At 39.1% G+C, this 20,903-nt stretch overlaps 1 protein-coding gene across 3 annotated transcripts in view; it reads left to right on the forward strand.

Moving 5' to 3' along the window:
• The window catches only part of DOCK4 (dedicator of cytokinesis 4), a 471,517-nt gene that overhangs the window by 401,570 nt on the left and 49,044 nt on the right, over positions 1-20,903 (forward strand). For 2 of the 3 annotated variants that reach the window (XM_043463173.1, XM_043463171.1), the window contains exons 32-37: positions 971-1,056; positions 6,127-6,153; positions 6,296-6,391; positions 7,215-7,275; positions 11,426-11,519; positions 20,658-20,806. In XM_043463173.1, the coding sequence (XP_043319108.1) occupies positions 971-1,056; positions 6,127-6,153; positions 6,296-6,391; positions 7,215-7,275; positions 11,426-11,519; positions 20,658-20,806 (513 nt within the window). The remainder of the gene's footprint in view (positions 1-970; positions 1,057-6,126; positions 6,154-6,295; positions 6,392-7,214; positions 7,276-11,425; positions 11,520-20,657; positions 20,807-20,903) is intronic. The other variant, XM_043463172.1, reaches the window with a different exon arrangement.

Raw genomic sequence — 20,903 nt, forward strand, 5'->3', positions numbered from 1 at the left:
GCTGAATGCATACATAGAACCCTCCCATTGCCAAAAGCATGACATTTCATCTGTATCAAGACCTTCATTTATTTTCAGGAGAGTCAATACGTGAATGAAAGCCTATTTAAAAATTATATTGGGGAAAACACACCTTTCTTCCCTTATCTCTTTACCCATTTATTGAAATTTGATTCAAAGAAAATAATAGTGCTCAGTCCTCTGACAAAGTCAGATATCCCTCCATACCCCTAGTTGTTAACTCTCTGGCCTTGCAGAAACTCTTCCTTTCCTGTCCCCTCTGCTGTCTCCGAGAGATGAAGGGATATTTATTTCTGCTTTCCTGACACTGAAGTCCTAAAGGATTTATGTTCTTGAAAATATAAATGTTTTGACTACAGTTTTCAGGAAATATGTCCTTTCTGTCTCATGCTGCCGATTGCTGACTTAGAATATGTCTATGGATCTACCATCTGTACATGGTTAGGGCAAATTCTCAACTTCAGCAAAGATTTAGTGCAACCTCAAACTGTTTTGAGAAAGAAAATAGATACAAAACGCATCAAAGATTTAACTGAATGTTTGTGGATATGGTAGTTTGCTGATGTTCTTATATATATGTATGTGTGTGTGTGTGTGTATGTGTATATATATCATGATTTGAAAAAAACAAAAAAGCCTTGCCAGTTTTTACAGCTCCTAAAAAAAGAATTCAAACATTTAAGCTGGGCTGCAGGCATTTGTGTTTGAATCAACAAATAGAAGTCTTTCGCGGCAGCACACGCTACCCCACCGGGAGTTTGAAGTCATGTTCCTGCATCTAAATTGGCCCCCTAGAATTCCAAGGGGGTGTCTCCGGTTAACCACAGCTGATAAATTCACAAAATTTACTGTGGCTTTTTCCCTTGCAGAAATAAATATGTTTCCATGTGCCTAGAAAATCCTCCTTGTGAGAAGGAAAGAAAGAGAGTAACATTTGGGTCTGTTTTAGGTGGAAGCCAAGCTCATTGACAAACTGGACAGCCTGATGTCCGAAGGCAAAGGCGATGAAACCTACCGTGAGCTCTTCAACAGTATGTGAGTAACATGTGTACCTCCAGTTGATTCTTTTTGGGGGATTTGGGTGTCAGTGTTAAGCAGCTGAGAGCTGCAAAGATAGCTTGGGTCTCCCCAGAGTGCTTTGTCTTTGTGGAGTGTGAAATAAAGGATCATTGCCTAACTCTGGTGAATGGATCTTATTATGCTGATGATTAGACATATCTCCTTGTATTAATCTCTGATTAGGACAGGTTACAAGTGTTACATAACAAATCTCACTCTTTTTGTGACTAACAATTTTAAAGTTGGGGCTGCAAGATAATGATTTTCAATTGGGTAGATAGTGGGAGAGGAAAACAAAATAGTGGTGCGATTGTTGTGTTTGTGTGCAATGCTTTCCAAGATGTCCTTGGCTGATTTGCTGTTAGGAAAATTAACCTAGTTTGCATCTGTTCTTCAGCGCTTGCTTTAATTCAGCAATGCTTATTGCTCATTCAGCATTATTAATTGCTTCCTAAATGTTCCTTACTAGAATATCACAGAAGCAAATAATTTCTAGTAGATTCTGTAATTAGGATTTGTAAGGAGGATAAAGAAGTAATGGAGTATTTTAAGGAGACTTGAAGTTGTCCTTACTAAGGTAAGACTGTGATCACTGTCCCAGGATGAAGTGCTTGTTCTGAGTAGTCATTCACTGTGTAAAATGGCCACAGACAATATGTAAGAAGGTTCCAGTGCTTAAGGATTTTAATTCTAGCACTTGTTTTCTCTACAGCTTTCTAAGGATCTTAGTCATTGTCTAACCTTTTATACTTAATGAAGTGTTTCTTTTTGAAGGAAGAACCAGCTCATTGTGCTTGGGAAATGTTTGCAGTTCTTTCAGAAGTGCAGAAACAATTTAGCAATATATTTTTCTGTTACAAAATAAGCTTTTCCTTGTAGTTACAACCAAGTAAATCTAAAACTAAATACTACTGCTTTAGCACTGATAGCCAGATAGAAAACTCTGTAATTTATTTATGATCATAAATTTAGAGCAGCAGATATATTAATATATAGGGTTGAAAAGTGTTACTAATGGTTGATAGATTTCAACTTGCCTGATTTAAAGTCATTCTTGACGCTTTTAAGAAAATTATATTAAAGGGAAAGCCAAGAAGGGGTATACAGATCTCTTGTGGTGGTGGTACGTGATAAAATACATTCTTTGTACTGAATCCTGAACAATGGCATTTTCTTCTGATACTGTAATTAAACTGGAACTTTTAATAATTATTCACCAAGCCTTTGTTCATTCTACTGTACAAAGCATCTGTCTTTCATGACAGCTGGAGTTTAGCAAGAATTCTGATTAAAACCTCATCCAGTATAATAAATTACTTTTGAAAACCACTCTCAATTCCGTTACCAGTCTTTGGTTTGAACAAAGAACTAAAATGAGAAAGCACTTGGTGAAATGAATCTCTTGAGATTTGTGATTAATTATTTATAATAAATTCACAAGATTAATAAGCACTCGCATAGCTCTGTAGTGCCTCTTATCTACTTTAATAAAGGCCTGATAGCATGCAATTTGGACTGCTTGTGTGTAAATATGGCTTTGAAGTAGAAGATGTACCTTGACATTAAAATCAAACCAATAATTAAAATATTAAGCCTCTGTAATTAGGACTATTTTAAGGTCCCTGATTCATTCACTGGAGATTTTTATTCTTTTCTTGATTTTCTAGCATATCACTAGAAATCTTACTATAAATGTTTCTCATACTTTTATGATCAGCATATTGAGAATAAATAAAATCTAAAGTGATAATTAAATGTCATTACTACCTGGGCTCAGAAAAGAAAGGGAAAATCCAACTATATTTCAGGAAACAATAAAATGCTTTTTTGGCAACAGAAATCACAAAGAATTAGGGTAATCACACTGTGTCACTGCACACAGTATGAATTGGGAACACGTGCCATTGTGGTACAGATTTTCATTTTTTCTCTGTAATTCATGTCTAAAACTTCTTAAAATTCGGTCAGAAGCTGAAAGTAGCTCATTGCTTCCTGAAAATGTGATATATACTTGCCAAAATAGCCTCCTTAGAATGGAACTATAAATTTATAAAGTACAGTCCTTCCTAAGAACTCGTCTTTCCCTGACCCTCATGTTATCCTCATTTTCCCACACTACATCTTTTTGAAATAAATGAGGGTCGGGATATATTGGTTTTGATAATGCTGAAATTATGGACCATCGCTGCCCATGAGATATGCAGAATAAGGTATCAGAATGAAATTCTGCTTCCCTGCATCCACTTCGTTGACTCCTTCAGCTTCATTAATTGAGCATCTCCCTGTGCTTGCTGGTCTTCTGAGGCTGAGGGTGCATCGGTGGCTGGCTGTTGGCGCGCACAGCGAGGGTACTGACAGCCTCGGGGGTCACGAAGGGGATTTCTGGAAGATGTAACCTCCACCTCAGTCCTCCACTGTGTTTTATTGTGTGTTGCTCTGAATAATTCAGTAAGGCTCCAAATAATTTCATAGAGCTGTGTGTGTGTGTGTGTGTGTGTGTGCGTGTGTGTATTTGAAGTAAAGAAGTGAAGTGAAAGTTGCTCAGTTGTGTCCGACTCTGCAACCCCATAGACTGCAGCCCACCAGGCTCCTCTGTCCTTGGCATTCTCCACGCAAGAATACTGGAGTGGGTTGCCATTCCCTTCTCCAGGGGATCTTCCTGACCCAGGGATCGAACCCAGGTCTCCTACATTGCAGGCAGATGCTTTACCATCTGAGCCACCTATGTATATAAAACATTGGCCTCCACACAATCCTGTTAAGATACAGAGAGAGGTAGAGTGAGGGTCAAATTCTGTACCCTTCATCCCATCAGAGGGGAAAAGCCTAATGAGCAAGTGTATAGTCCTGCAGGACGTTATTTATGTGGCTCCTCATTGCCATGGCATCCAATTGCCTATCATTAGCAATAAAAAATCACCTTGGAGCCAGGAAGTGAGTAGTGGCGAGATAAATTAGGAGTTTGGTTTTAACACAGACGAACTTCTATATCTCAACAGAAAGGACCTATTGTATAGCACAGAGAGCTATATTCAATATCTTGTAATAATCTATAATAGAAAAGAAAAAAAGGGAGATATATTTGTATATATATGTATCTGAATCATTTTGCTGTACCCTTGAAACTAACAACATTGTAAATTAACTGTAGTTCAGTTTTTTAAAATGGTTTTTAAAAGTTATAAGGAAATGATGCATCATTTATGCTCTTGTGACATGTATGTAAAGTTAGCGCATTAGTTTATGTAGCAACCATTTATCATCTTATTGCCTCAAAAAAAAAAAATAGAAAACTTTCACTGTTACTAGATGAGTTCCCTGTGTACTCAGCATGGGCACACTGGCATGATTATAGACCAAATTATAGACCTGTGTCACCCAAGTTACCTAGAAAGACTCTTCTTGTCTGATAGCCTCTCCTTGTCCGGGTGTATCAAGTAAGCTTGGAGGGCCAGCTTTCCCACAGAAGGAATAATCCTGGCCAAGAAAGCAGATGAACCCGGTTCTAGGCTTGGTCCTGCTAATTTGAGTCTCAGGTTAGTCAAGGCAGCGGGCTCTGCAGAGCTGTGCCTCTTTTCGCAAGAGGATTCTGTAGCTCTGATTTCTGACTGCATCCAGGGGCTGTGCAAGTTAGTGAAGCTCATGCCTATAAAAGAAGTCTCCCATTTATTTTTAGAATTATTACTTAACTTGGGTTCTTTGTTTTTCAGCCTCTAAAGTATATGAGGTGTGGGCTGTCGCTTGGGAAGATTTCTCCATCATCCTGCCTTGCTTTGGCAGGCAGAGTTTCATTTGCGTGCTTGGTTCAATACCAGTTTGGCATTTAAGCTTGAAACAGGTGCTTTTCAGAGGGTTTTTTCCTTTTTTTTTTTTTTTTTTTTTAAAAAAAACACATTTAGAACAAACTAGGGGCCTTTTCCCTGGGGGATTAGTCAGGGCACACTCCATTCCTTCATGTGTTACCTCTCCCTTCCTCCCCCTCCTTAGTTTAGGAAGCAGTTCAGAATAAGCCAGAAAAACAAATGATCAGGGATGCCTAGGCACCAGATGAGGAGCCAGGACAGAAGACTGGGCACTGGAAGGGCAATGGCAGAAAGAAGGTGGGGGGAACAGGAGGGACAATTGAGAGAGAACATAGCCAAAGACCAAAAAAAGAAAAAAGCTTTGACGAAATAGTTTTTTTTTCCTACTAAGCACAATACAGGCTAGACTGAGATGGTACTTGTGAAAAAAATAAAAAATAAAAAATGTCTTCTCTCTCTGTTATTCCTGAATCCAGGATAAGAGGGAAACAAGATTTTAGAAATAATCATCATTAAATTTAGGAGACAGAGTATCCTCATGTTGTCATGCCTATGTTCTTTTTTTCTTTTGGGGAAAGTTCAATCTTAAAGGGGTTTTGCCAAGTATATGGTTAATTTGCCGAGAGGAGGGAGTGAAAGTAAAAAGAGATCCTAATTATTATGATTGTTATTGTTTTGTGTTTACATAGCAGTGCCTCTGCTCCAAGGTGCTTAAGATTAGGGGAAAAATGTAGGAGGAGAGATGTGGTTCGGTACTTGCCATCAATCTGCTGTAACAACCACATAGAAAATCCTTGGTGATTAATGACAAAATGAATGAAACTGTTGAGTGAGTGCACAGATAGTACAATATGTATTGAGTGGGCAAATGTTAAGTGAAAGGAAAAAACGCAAAACGTCATACCGTCTGTACAAGGATTTTCCTGTAGCAGTTGCATTGCAGTAAAATTGCTTGGATGAAGATGCATTCCACTGAGAGGTAGGAAAACATTTTCGTGTGACTAAAGCAAGATCTTACTTAAAAGTAAACTTTGAGGCACTTCTGTTTTTGCTTTTCTCAATGTTGTTTGCTGTGGGAAGGCACAAGCCTCTAATATTAGTGGAAGAGAGAAGCTAGGAAACAATGTCTTTGAGCTCTGAGGTGCTTGCATATTTTGAAAGTATGATTTATATGCATGTGTTCGTATTTGATGACTTGGATAATCTGAAAATCGATTTGCTTTGTCAATGCTTCCTGGATTAGAATTCCACTCTTTGGTCCCTATCCTAGGTAAGACATTGTTTGCATCGTGGTACTTGTGAGATGTTGCGGTGGTTGCTAAGGCATTTAAGGTACTGATGAAAGTAAAATGGTTGTCATGGTGACTGATAAAAATAAATGTTGAAAATGCCCTGGGTTCTTTCTTTTCCAGTCTACTAAAGAAAATTGAGCGGGAAACATGGAGAGAAAGTGGCGTTTCCTTAATCGCCACTGTAACTCGGCTGATGGAGAGGTTGTTAGATTACAGGTAAGCCCTGTTTCCCAGATACACTGCGCTCCAGTTAGGAAGTAGAAGAGTCAGAATACAGTTGCACTTGAGTTAATCACTCAAAGAACTGATAATCAGACCATGGAACCTTGTGCAGTAAAATAGTGGACTTTTAACTAGCTAGCTCAGTTTCCTCTGTGTTTGTTTTTCCTTTTTTAATGTTTTGTTCTGGGGTTTACGGCAGGTCTTTTAAAGTTTGAGTAAATTGAGAGAGTCCTGTTATTAAGGAAATCCTTTGTTGCTGTTTTTGAAACTCACCCATTAGAATCAACAGACCCATTCATCTTAGTGTGACGATGTTGTAACAAGGAATTGTATAACCATGCTGCTTTCTTATAGAAGGAGAGAGGGAATGAAACTCACACCGTTACCTTTCAGAGACATGATTTTTTTATTTTGAAGTGATCTAAACTGTTGAAGCAGGTCATCCCACTTAAACGCATGGTATTTTAAGAAAAAAAGCCTCATTGTTACTGCTGATGGCCTGGCTGACCGGCTCCTTTTCAGCCCAGTAAAAGGTGTGTCACAACATCCCCTCACTCCTCCTCTTCCTTAGTCTGTTGAGAGAGGGCACAGCCCACCTGGAAGTGAAATCTACAGTCACACTGGTGCTCAGGGAGGGTCTGACCACCGCCCCCCACCAAACCCCAAGCCTCTTGGGGCTCTGGCCTCCTTGATCCAAACAGCAACTTGCAAATAGCCTGTAGTCTCTGACAGTTTCCTTTTTTCCCCTAGAAGAACAAACTGTTGTTTGCCCTTAGGAAGGAAGTTCTGAGTTCTGACTCTTGCTTCTTGTTTTCAGGGACTGCATGAAAATGGGCGAGGTAGATGGCAAAAAGATTGGCTGCACCGTGAGCCTCCTGGTTAGTCAATGACTTCCCTTTTCCTCCTTGCATTCTAATGTTTGCTTTTTCTCAGAGATTCTATGTCTTGTTTGTTTTTCCACCACAGTGTGTCTTTATCTGAGTATTTCTTAGAAGAGTTTAGAAGTGTTCTTTGCTTTAGTTTGAATTAAATGCTAGAGAATTCTCAGCTCCCCAGTGTTGCAGAAAGTACCCACTGTAAGATCCCAGGGTGATGCCAGCTTCTCCCTCTTGTCTCGCTTTTCTGCCCTGGAGTCCTTTGTTGCTCTCCTAGGAAAAAGGATGATGTCCCTGGGAAAAGGTCTTTTCACTTCTGTGTAAACAGTTCCTTTCTACCCTGCTTATATTTATTCTAGATTTTAATAAATATTAATGTTCCTTTCTGAACAAATGACAGTTTTCTGTTTAACACACATATTTTCACTCTATAGCATCTTTGCAAATTAAAGCCATCTGTGGTTAAAGTTTGGACTATACCTGGGATAACCATATAGTTTCTCATCCAAACAAGAAATTTTTGAAAATAAAAATCAGTATCGTAAGGATAATAGGCTACAGCAGAACAGTTCTAGGAACACAAAATTTATCCTGAAATTTCTCATAACTAATTATCAAATAGAATGGTATTCTCAGTACAGAGCAAAAGAAGGACTATACATTTACATTCCTTTTTCAAATTTAGGTGTAGGATAAATTGATGCTTTTAATAATTTACATTGATCAGATTTAAAATGCAAGCATACTCTGTGACTGTTTCTGGTTCTAAATTTGTATATATCATGGTTTCTTTTTCTTATTTCGCAGAATAGGTATACCTCATCATCTATCCTAAGTATTTGCACAAACAATTCTAATTCTTACTCTGATCCACGAGTCTCTTACATCCATGCCTTTTTGTTCACTATTTGTCTGCACCTTAAAATTTTGTTTTTTCCCCAATCTGATTCTGTCTTGTCTTAGCTCATTGATTTCAGATTTTTTTGTTTTGTTTTGTTTATTCCCCTCACAGTCCCTCTTCAGAACTCAGAATTTTAACTTTCTTAGGACTATCTTTTTCCTTTATTTCTTTTCTCACTGTACTGTTCATCACTGAGTATATGACTTTATCCTTTTTTTTTTAACCACACCCACCACTTCCTCCTCATTTTTGCATTTAATTGTTACATCCCACCTCTGATACCAGGTGCTAAAAATAGTGAGATCTGAGTATCCTTTGTCAGGCCACCTCTTGTTATGCAGTTTCTTCCATAATTTTTATCATCAGACCCAATAGTAACCTGCAGGCCATCAGGCCAAGCTCATGGGGTCAGCCCATTACCTCTCCTCTTGGCACTTAATGTCTAACCTTGAGCAGAGTCATTCCCACTTCTAAATTTCCTTTCTGTGGTTTCCCCACTGTTTGCCAGCCTTTGGCCGTGGTCAAGGTCCTCAGCCTGATCTCCTTCCGTGTCTCTGCTTGTACGTCAGTATTTGAGGAAAGAAGCCAAGTACTCTGTCGTCTTCAGGTTTTCTCAGCCTGTCTCCTTAATCCTGGCTCTTCCCCAGCTCCAAGCCCGAAATCTCATAAATAACCTCAAAGGAAAGCCTTTACCTTTTCCCGAAGGAATCGTCTTCCATTGTCTCCATCTGCTTTCACAGCACCTTCTGTGACCTTGGGAAGTACACTCTTAAGTGTAGACTCTGGGTCCATTTCCTCAACTGGTATAAACAGAAGATATCATTTCCTCAGATGAAAGACTGAATACTCTTGACCTACATGTGTTTACTCTAGTTTCCCAGGAGGAATGAGCCAGAGACAATAAAATCTGTGGCCCCCATCAGTGTTCACATGAGACAAAGAATCTATCTTGTTAGTTTTGCACTGACCAAGAATAGTCCTTATAGGAAATGCTAACATTTTGAACACTGTTTTAATTTCAACTGCACAGGAATACTTATTATTAAAGGACCGAATATATAGCTCTGAAGCTGATCTTTTTAGCTTATACTCCATATGGAAAGTTTTCTGATGTTTTCTAGCTGCAATATGCTTCTCTTTAATCACTCACTTCCTCCTGGAGATTTTTCTTAACTCTTTGGAAAGATCAATTCCAGATTGTCTTCAGAGGAACTCTGACTTTCTCTACAAGCTCTGAGTTAAACGGTAGTATTAGACTGCTAAAAATGTGTAATCTTTGACATGACTAAAACTAGGAAATTAATTATTGTTTTGTTCTTTCTGTCACTAGTTTTGCCAGACATACATGAAAGAGACTCATCTGCTGACTGGAGATATCTTTTCTTTCTTTTTTTTTTAAAGAACTATTATTCATTTACAGAATGATCAGTTATTTTGTTCCCAAAGAAATCTGCTTCTTACCAGAAAGCTATTGGGAAAAAACAAAACAAAACATTGTTTAATAATGTAAAGGTCTGCTATTGAGTGGTTAGATTTATGTTTATGGTACAATAATTCTTGCTAATTAAAATGATTTTGGTTATAATAAGAGAGAGGTAAAGAGCATTGTTTACTTAGCTTTTTAAAGAATGCTAAGATCTACAGGAAACTGTAGCCTACCAGCCTCCTGTCCATGGGATTCTCCAGGCAAGAATGTTGGAGTAGGGTGCTGCGCCCTCCTCTTGGAGATCTTTCCAACCCAAGAATTGAGCCCAGGTCTATTATGTCTCCTGCATTGGCAGCTGGGTTCTTTACGATTAGTGCCACCTGGCAAGCCACCCAAGATTAGTGCCACCCAAGATCTACAGGACACAAGAGGAAAGGGAAGGGATAATGGTATAAATTGGAGGAGATATTTTTCTATGATGCATTCAACTACATGTCAGCTTCTTGAAATTAGATGAGTCCTCATATTGAAGAATGGATCCCTGTTGGGTAGTGGCCACAAACTACATTGACAGGAGGCCCTCAGGCTTCAAGCCCAAGCACAGTTAAGCAGCCACACTGGCTAGTTTGGTCTGTAACCAAAGCCCTCTCTAGCTAATCAACTTTAGAAATGTTTACAATTCCTGGCCTTTCCCCCTAGAAAATCCTGTTACTCCTTCAAGTCAACAGATTTGTCTCCCCATCACTATTCATTTTTCATTCTCCACACCAAGTAGCATCTGTCACAATAATAGCAATAGTAATGATAGTAGTTCAGATGGCTGTAAGCAGAGATTTCATAATATCTGCAGTGATCTGCTTGCTGAAGGAGCCTTATACAGAGCCTCACAGCCTCATGCTTTTGCTGAATTCCAACTTCTTACACTTTTGCTCCTATGTTTACAAAGTTCAGTGAGGGCTAACATACTTCCTATATTAGAAAATTGATATTGATAAAGAAATAGATGTGGCGACCTGTAATGCAAACATTTAAAATGACAACATAATGTGTTCAGTTAAGTCAAAGTTGAGTTTTTGATGGTGGATGTTAAACATTTTAGAGAAGTTTAAATAAGATCCAGATACTTTGTTTTCATAAACCAAATATTTCCAGTAAGCGTGCCCTTGTAGCAATAATTTGAAATAAAATCTCTTACAAATCCCTTTATGTTGTAGTCATAAACTGGAAACCTTTAATTCACCATAAAATAATTTTAAGATGAAAGAAATTATCCTTTGACTGTCAGTGATCAAATGTAATAAATAGGTTAATATCTTAACATATTTTTAATATTTTAGTTGAATTTTTAGAGTAGTTCATTGGCAGTTAAACTTAACCAAAAAACAGTAGAAAGTAACAAAAGAAATGTGAATCAGTGGTAATAACATCCTCCCAGGAGTTACCAGTCTATCCAGTTATTGATAGGTAATTTTTAATACAGACAGTGTTGAATTAAAGATATGTCACTGTCTTTTGCACTTGACTGGCAGTCCAAAGGTTAAGACTGCGCTAACAATGCAGGGAGTGCGGGTTCTATCCTTAGTCAGGGGACTGAGATTCCACATGCCATGCGGCACAGCCAAAATAAAATGAAAGAAATGTCAAATATATATGTATATACATGAATGACTGTGTCCCTTACTTAATTTTGTAAGACATTTGTATGAAAAATTTGTCTGTTTTCTTGGTTCAAGACATGAAACTTCAAGCAGAGTAAAGGGTAGATACCTGCCAACCTAACTGTTGAAAAATTATCCATACTTACACTCTTTTTTTTTTTCTCTTAGAACTTCTATAAGACTGAACTGAACAAGGAAGAGATGTATATACGCTACATCCACAAACTCTATGATCTGCACCTCAAAGCACAGAATTTCACAGGTAATTGTGTCTTTTGACTTGAGTTGGGGGAAGTGGGCTGGTCACTGTTATATTAAATATAATTCCTCTGTTTTTTAAATTAGAGCTGAAGACTCAACCATTTCTCCTTTTAAAATTGGAATTTGGAACTGGAATATATATGTTTTTTCTTTACTGTATCTATTTACATAATTTTTTAGGAGTTGGTTTTGGGATTGGTTTTTGAGTGGTTTATAAAATACACACCTAGCTTTTCACAGTCCGTTTAGAGTTAGTATTTCACCACTTCAAGTTAAATATAGGAACTTTACAACCTCCCCACTGGACATTGTAATAGTCATAAGCATACATGTATGTACATTGAGAAATCCATTGGATAGTGTCATAATTTTTAAGTCATACCTATTTTAAAGAATTTAAGAGGATAAAAATTATCTATTGTATTTACTCAGATATTTACCATTCCTGTTGCTCTTTCTTCACTCATGAAATTCTCAGTTTTCCTCTTAACATTTTCATCCAACCTCCAGAGCTTGTTATAGTATTTCTTTTAGAACAGATCTAGTAGTGAAGAATTCTTAGTTGTCCTTCATCTTTATTTTACCTTTATCCCTGAAGGAAATGTTTGCTGGATACAGTTGGACAGTGTCTTTGTATCAGTACTTTAAAACTTTTATTTTCTTTTGGCCTCCATTGTTTTTGATGAGAGCTATAGTCATTTAAATTGTTCCCCTGTATGTAATGTGTAATTTTCTCTGGTTGCCTTTAAGACTTTGGTTTTCAGCACTTCAATTATGATATATATATATCAGCATGGTTTTTTTAAAGTCTATCCTGGTTGGGTTTGCTGAGCCTCTTGGATCTCTAAACATTTCTTTCACCAAATTTGGGAAATGTTCAGGCATTATTTCTTCAAATATATTTTCTGCACTGATTCTCTGTTTTGGTACTCCAGTTTTATGGATGTTAGACCATTTGGTGTTGTTCTATAATTTCCTGGGGTGCTGTTTTGTGGGGGGGGGTTCAATTTTTTTATTCTTTCTGTTTTTCAGATTGGATAATTTCCATTTATCCATTTTCAAGTTCATTGGCTCTTCTTTATCATTTCCATTCAACTACGGAGCCCTTCCAGTGAACTTTTAATTTTTTTAATTTTTTATTATTTGTCTAAAAGTTTATTTAGTTATTTTTAATAGCTTCAATGGCTTTGCAAAATTTGTATTTTTCTCTTTATTTCACAAGTGTTCACTTTTACTTCAAGTAGCACGGTTATAATAGCTGTTTCATAGTATTTGCCTATAATTTCAACAACTGAATCATCTTAGAGTTGGCATCTGTTAATTGCTTTTTCCCTCTGAGATTTATTTAGTTTTCCTGGTTCTCTGAATGTCAAGTAATTTTGGATTGTATCCCAGACATTTTGAATACTGTGAGATTCTGGGTTTTGTTAAAATCTTCAGAAAATCAATCCAGCTAAGTTCAGACTTAAAGTCCCGAGTTACCTTTTGAAGGTCAGTTTAGTTTTCAAAGCCTTTGCTGCACTTCCGTGGTCTTTCCTGCTGTGTGCCCCCTGGGGAGAGCCTGGGACAAGGACAGTTATCTATACCATAGTTCATTTATCAAAAGTTTTGTTATGTTGATTCTGATTCATTCTATACATGTACAGCTTAAGGGTGAGCCCAGGAAGTCATACACATAATTTGAAAATTCCTTTCTCCATCTCCTTGCTCTCTCTGATCTTTCTCACTCTTAGCATCTCGCAAGGGCTCCTTTTCCCGATACTCTCGCTTAATCAGAGCCGAGGACTCAGAGCCGAGATTTGATCCTCCACACTATGATCTACTATGTATAGTCGGCCTCCCTGGTAGGGGGAAGGCAGTGAAAGAAAACAGAAAGATGGAAGCTGCCACTGTGACTGCCCCTCATGTCACAGTGCGGGTTTGCAGCTTTGTTCCTGGGTCTCAGAGTGGACCAGAAGAACACAAAGTACTCCATCGCACAGAAGGTCCTTTTCCCAGTTCTCTGACTAGAGGAGCTTTTTCTGTCTGTTTTCCATTCGAAGTTACAAGAAACAGGGAAGGCTAAGCCTGGAGATATAAAAGGCAAAAAGGTAAAAACCAGGAGCTCACCACTCTGTCATCCTCCTTTGAGTATTGATTTTCCTGTTCTGTCTACCTTCTCGTTTACTTTTCAGAATTCTCTAATAGTTGCTTTATATTTTCTGTCTTGGGTTTTTAGTTGAATCAGTGAGAAAAATACACTAAAATGTGCATACCACATCTTAACCAGAATGAGAACCCCTTAATTGGATTTAGAAATTACAAATCTTAGTGTTTTGGCATGCTGTTCTTCCAAGGAACTCCTGAATCTTGGTTCCTCCCCCAGCTTTGAAAGAGTAAAGGAACGCTTTCTGAAGTGATGCTCATGTTCCCAGGATTTAAGCATGCCTCTAGCTACGGTTCCACTATATCAGTTAAGAGCATTGCTTAAAAGTTAAAAGTTCCCAGTTCTTGACTCAGACTGGAGACCTTTATGATATCTTTGATACCTCCCATTCATGAGGTGCTATTGGTTCTGCTTCCTAAAAATGAAAGCCATATCCTTTCTTATTGTTTCCAGTTTCACTGCCCCAATCAGGCTTTCATTGTCTCTCTCTTGTACTGCTGCTTAACTATCCCGAGTTATTCACTAGAGCAGGGATCAGTAAACTTCAACCTGCAGCCCTGTCGTTTGATTTTTTAAAGAATGTTTTATTAAAACTCCAGCCACACCCACTTAATTACATATTGTGTATGGTTGCTGCAGCACTCAAATGGCGTAGTTGAGTAGTTGCAACAAAGACTGTGTGTCCTACAAGCCTAAATTTTTAACTGTCTGATCCTTTGAGAAAAAACTGTCACCCCCTTCTCTAGAAGTAACGCTATCAATTCATGTCTTCTACAAAGTAAAGCTCAAAGTCTTTATTCAAGGCCCATAACAATTGAAGCAACACCTGTCCATTCAGCCTAATGTATTCTTGTTTACCTCTAATACTGTGTTCGTTCTTTTTATCCTTCAGAGCCAGCTCCTATGTCATCTTTTTCATGAAGTCTTTATCTTCCTTCTCTCTCCCTCACCAATTCCATGAGCTTGCACCCCCTGCCATGGGCTGAATTAATGTTTCCTACTCTTTTCCCATTGCAGTTTTTTCAGGTTTCCATTCAAGTATTTATCATATCATTTTATTCATAGTTATATAACAAATGTGTGTGTGTGTGTGAGTGTTGACAAGCAGGTAGGTAGGTAGGTTGAGAGATCTTTAGTTGAAGGGTAAATTCCTTGAGGACAGAGATGATATTTTCTTCTTAGTCTCCTCAGTTCGTAGATTAGTGCCTAGTGCTGTGAGATTTAGATAAATGCATCACTAAGAATGCACTCAGATTTTAACACCCCAAGAGCAGATTTTCCTCCTTTAATATTGTTAATTCCTTAACCACCAAGGAAGCCCCAGTATCTCCTCACACAGACGTCCTGATAGTCTTAATTAAATAAACCAAGATTTTTTAGCTGACTCTGTTGTCTAGAAGTTTAAGTAGTCATTTTAAAGTAGTTTGTAGCTAATATTAGAAAAATGGTGAACCTGTTTTTTGTTTTTTTATCTGTGAAAACAATCTAGTAGACTTGTTTAATTTTGAAGCCCATAAAAAAAAAAAAAAAAAAAAAAACAGAAGAAATAAGACAGGGAAGTGAGGACAAGCTCTTGCAGATATGTAACAGATATATTTTGGTTTTCTGAAACTCCAAATCTGTCACCTTATATTTTGAAAATGTGTAAATCTTTTTTCTTTAATTTGTTTACTCAACTTGGAGTTTTTATGTTTCCCCAAAGCCATAAGAAATAAGTTATTTTCCCATATAACATTTTACTCATTTCTCCTCTGTCCTCATTTCTGTGGGTCCTTGGAGAAAGTGGAATTGATGGAAAAACTTCTGTCTTTACAGGATTTGTTTCTTATGGCTTAATCCCTTCCAGCCGTCTGTGACAATGCCCTCCATTGCATGATTTGTCTCCACATTTATCCTGTGTTACTTCTTTCTGCATATTGATATCTTCCCTGTGCAATTCTCAAAATGATGGAATGAGATGGCCCATATTTAATTATGTGAGATGGCCTTTTGTTCAAAATTATAAACACTTTTAAATACATTGTTCATAATTTTGGATGTGAGTCATCTTTCTCTTTTCAGTATGTAATACAGTCTTCTAAAGATACATAGGAATAAACATGCAACATATTGTAATAAAACATCCTTGATGTGCCGATGTTTTCCAAAAACCTCAGTAGTCTATTGCTGACACCTCGGAGGCATACGTTTCCTTTAATGAACGTTTTCTGCAGTTTCCTTCACACACACCGTTTACCCCTGATATACATCATTATCTTCTGGAATCAAATTCTGATCCAGGTGTAACTTGCTTTCACACTTTCCCACGTCACCCACCGGTCATTTGTCAGCTTACTCTGCTGGCCTGCCAGTTGTTGTTCATTCACTAAAGTCATGTCTGACTCTTTGTGACCCCATGGACTGAAGCACAACAAGCTTCCCTGTTTTTCATTATCTCCTGGAGTTTGCTCAAACTCATGTCCATTGAGTTGGTGATGCCATCCAACTATCTCATCATCTGTCACCCCCTTCTCCTCCTGTCATCAATCTTTCCCAGCATCAGGTTCTTTACCAGTGAGTCAGCTCTTCACATCAGGTGGCCAAAGTATTGAAGCTTCAGTTTCAGCATCAGTCCTTCCAATGAATATTTAGGGTTGATTTCCTTTAGGATTGACTGGTTTGATCTCCTTGTTGTCCAAGGGACTCTCAAGAGTCTTCTCCAGCACCACTGTTCAAAAGCATCAATTCTTTGACACTCAGCCTTCTCTATGGTCTAACTGTCACATCCATACATGACTACTGGAAAAAACATAGCTTTGACTAAACCAGACCTTGGTCAGCAAAGTGATGTCTCTGCTTTTTAACACACTGTCTAGGTTTGTCATAGCTTTTCATCCAAAGAGCAAGCATGTTTTAATTTCATGGCTACAGTCTCCATCTGCAGTGATTTTGGAGCCCAAGAACATAAAATCAGCCACTGTTTCCACTTTTTCCCTATCTCTGTACCATGAAGTGATGGGACTGGATGCTTTGATCTTAGTTTTTTGAATGTTGAGTTTTAATCCAGCCTTTTCCCTCTCCTCCTTCACCTTCATCAAGAGGCTCTTTAGTTTCTCTTCGCTTTCTGCCATGCAGAGTTCCAGGGAAAAGCAAGGAGAGATAAGAAAACCTTCTTAAGTGAACAATGCAAAGAAATAGAGGAAAACAATAAAATGGGAAAGACTAGAGATCTCCTGAAGAAAATTGGAGATACCAAGGGAACATTTCATGCAAAGATGTATACAACAAATGACAGAAACACCAAGGACTTAACAGAAACAGAAGAGATTAAGGTGGCAAGAATACACAGAAGAACTGTACCAAAAAACCTGCGAGTAGTTACTTCTTCCCACCCTTCTCAGGGGCAGCTCACCCACACCTGACCTTCCAGCCATCCCTTGGACCTTTCCAGGGCAAACATTACTTGAACAGCAGTTTACAGATTAGAAACACTTCATTACTCCCCCCTTTTGTCATTTTATTTCTTGTGGCAAAATGTACATAACATAAAATTTGCCGTCTTACCCATTTTTCAGTGTACACTTCAGTGGCCATTAAGTGCATTCATGTTGTTGGGCCACCATCACCACCATCTGTCTCCAGAACTTCTTCATCCACCCAATCTGAAACCCTGTATGCATTAAACAGTAACTTCCCATTTTCCCCTCCCCCGTCTCTGGCACCACTATGCTACTTTCTCTCTGTGTGAATTTGACCTTCATTGCCCTTTTGGTCCCTCCCTGCGGGCAGCTGAGATGTGGGAAGGGGTTCCCTCTGACCTCCCCACTCACTATTCCACCTTTACACTGTGGCATGGTTAATCTCAAGGATATTTTTTGAGAGCTCAGGGAGATACAAAAGAAATCTGAGAGGCAAAGATGATCATTCTGGAGCTGTGTCATTAAGAGAAAATAGGAATTATTCAGCAACTAAAGGCTTGAAGGAACAGGCTATGAAGGACCCCAGGTGTGGGTTGGTGTGATAAGGGAGAGGAGTCGTAGTTTGTTCAGGTGACAGGAGCAAAGAGTGTGGACAGAAAAACAAAGATGCCCTTAGGGTTTTCTTAGATGCTTGGCATTATAAGAGTATGTGGATAATTAAAGATTAGGAAGTGATCTCAGGAGGCCTCAGGGAAAATGAGGATGCTGTTCAAATAGGCACAGCTCTGATGATCTTGTTATCATCATCATCTGTCTTGTCCCCTGCAAAGCAGTCTTCCATGGCAACCCACGTCATGGCAGATTTGGCTGCTTCTACATCCACTGATTAATCGACACCCTCCAGCAGACATTCGCTCTGTCCGTCTCACCCCAGGAAAGGGCCTGCCCCGTGCCCATGCAGTGGAAGGCACCTGTGTCCCTGACAGGCAGCCACCTCTGGATCAGGATGCATCAGTTTCATTCAGCAAAAGTGATGATGGGGTCAGGGGACTGGATGCTTTTTAGGGAGACAGTAGCAGGCTCATAGTAGCAGGCTCCTTCTTACCCATCATAAGTGGGGACATTGGGAAAATGTGAGTGGAGGGACCAGATCATGGGCGGCCTTCTGTGTCACTTTAGGAAGTCTAAATTCATTCTATTGTTAATAGTTACTGAAAATCATTGACTTGTTTTAATCATGGGAGCAATGTGATCATTTACAGTAAAGAAAACTTGTATTAGTAACAGCTTACACACTGGATGCTGGGGGATAAGAGACTGCTGGTGGGTGATGAAAAGTTTTGCTGCAATCGTTGAAGTTACTGGGTTGAGCTCACCAAAGGTAATTAGAGGCAGACCCAGCCAGAACCTGTGCCTTATAGGACTTCTACACTTAAGAGACAAGAGAATAGTGATGGGACCCAGGCCTTTCTTATCACAGCTATATTTTATACATTAAGATGGCCAGATCACAGTACTGGAACATAACATGTTACTTAGGAGCCTTATGTGTAGTTATCCTTAAAGCAAATAAGTGAAGAAAAAGAATTACCATTTATGGATATTGTATTAAAAGTTACTACTGTGTCATTTCAGACATGTGTGGGGATGGTAGGTAAATGGATACCTAACATAAGGGTTTTATCATTTTATTCAGTTTAGTAAATAAGTTGGCTGTTATAGTGTCAGGTGAAAAAAATTATTATAGTCTTTCATCAGGGACAGTGAATTCTGGTTCCCATTCTTGATGTATTTGGCTGTATTTATGGCTCAGGAAAAGAAGAGACCTGCAGAATGGCAAGTATCCTATTAAATACATCACCTGTCAACCGTGCTTAAGCCTGTGGGTCACCGTTTCTATGCATGTGGATAGAATGGCATCCCTTTACATGCTTCCCCAGGAAATTCTCACTACACCAAACATGTCATGACTTTAGTGACCATTACTGAAGCTTTGTGGGGCCAGCCAGAGGGGCTGTCAGAGTACACAGCCCACCCAGTTGTTCTCTCTCTCTCACACACACACACTCTTCTTACCCAATACTTCTACCTTTTCTGGTCCTTTCTCTGTTGGCTGTTAAAAGATTTTAAAAGTTTTTCTTCTCTGAACTCAGCTTTTCTCTAGCTTTTCCCCTTCTACATTCTGTCTGTACCCTGATACCCCCCACACACATATCCAATAAGTCCCCTACATACGAACTTTCAAAGATGTGAACATGTGTTCCATCAATGTCAGCGTGAGTGAAATGACAGCTTGCCCTCCGTCTCCTATTGCTGACGATCCTTCAGCTCTGCTGTCTCCCACCTCCTCTCACTTCTCCAGTGAGTAACTCTTCTTGCCTGTTCACTCGATGCCAGCCCCTGTGTGTCAGCTGTTGTACCATACTACTGTACTTTCAAGGTGCTGCACTTTAGATTAAAGATGTTTTCTTTATTTTTTTGTGTTTTTTTAATGTATTATTTGTGTGAAAAGTATTACAAACCTATTACGGTACAGCACTATAAAGCTGATTATGTTTGTGGGTACCTAGGCTAACTTTGTGGACTTAGGAACAAATTACACTTAAGAACACACTCGCAGAACAGAACTCATTTGTATATAGGGGACTCACTGTATCACATTCACATTTTTCAGCCTTTTATTAGTCAAGAGAATTGAGCTATCATTTTTTATTTCTTCAGCATGCCCTTTTTTTGCCAACAAAGATCCATATAGTCAAAGCTATGGTTTTTCTAGTAGTCATGTAAGGATGTAAGAGTTGGACCATGAACAAGGCTGAGTGCTAAAGAATTGATGCTTTTAAACTGTGGTGTTAGAGAAGACTCTTGAGAGTCCCTTGGACAGCAAGGAGATCACACCAGCAGGGTCAAATCAATACTAAAGGAAATCAATCCTCAATATTCATTGAAAGGACTGATGTTGAAGCTTCAATACTTTGGCCATCTGATGTGAAGAGCTGACTCACTGGAAAAGAATCTGATGCTGGGAAAGACTGAAGGCAGGAGAAGGGGGCGACAGAGAACAAATGGTTGGATGGCATCACCGATTCAATGAACAGGAGTGTGAGCAAACATCAGGAGATGGTGAAGGACAGGGAAGCCTGGCGTGCTGCAGTCCATGGGGTCGCAAAGGGGTGAAGACGGCAGAGTGACTGAACAACAAACAACACAGCGTGCCCTGTGGAAACTGCCCATAGTCCCCTGCCACGGGATTCACCAGGGAACCTGTGCAGCAAACAAAAGCGTGTCTCCCCTACATTTTGCATCAGCTTCAGAGCTATCCTTAAACATTTTTATTATGCCAGTACCTATGAACAGTAGGGGGAAGCATAGACGGGAAGGAAAGAGAAGATAAAGAGAACCAAAAGATCAAACACAAGTCTCCAGTAATTCCATCTCCCGAGGCACTTCTCATTCATTCACCTTCCATTGCATATGTCCTGGACATGTGTTCTTCAGTATCGTGAAATTCAGAAAAAAGTGCTTAATCCAGCTTGTCCTGAGCCAGCTGCATTGGGGTCCTGTCTCGATCCTCACCTTCCCGCTTGTCTTTCAGAGGCTGCATATACGCTGTTGTTATATGATGAGCTGCTGGAATGGTCTGACCGGCCCCTCCGGGAGTTCCTGACCTACCCCATGCAAACGGAATGGCAGCGCAAGGAGCACCTGCACCTCGCCATCATCCAGAACTTTGACAGAGGCAAGGTAAGTGGCCCCAGCCACCGGTGTCCCTTCCCAAGGTGACTGTCACATTTCCTTTATTTCTAGTTCATTGATGGCCACCTCTTCAAGCAGGGGCCCT

The sequence above is a fragment of the Cervus canadensis genome, chromosome 3, assembly GCF_019320065.1.
Source record: "Cervus canadensis isolate Bull #8, Minnesota chromosome 3, ASM1932006v1, whole genome shotgun sequence".
Classification (NCBI taxonomy): domain Eukaryota; kingdom Metazoa; phylum Chordata; class Mammalia; order Artiodactyla; family Cervidae; genus Cervus; species Cervus canadensis.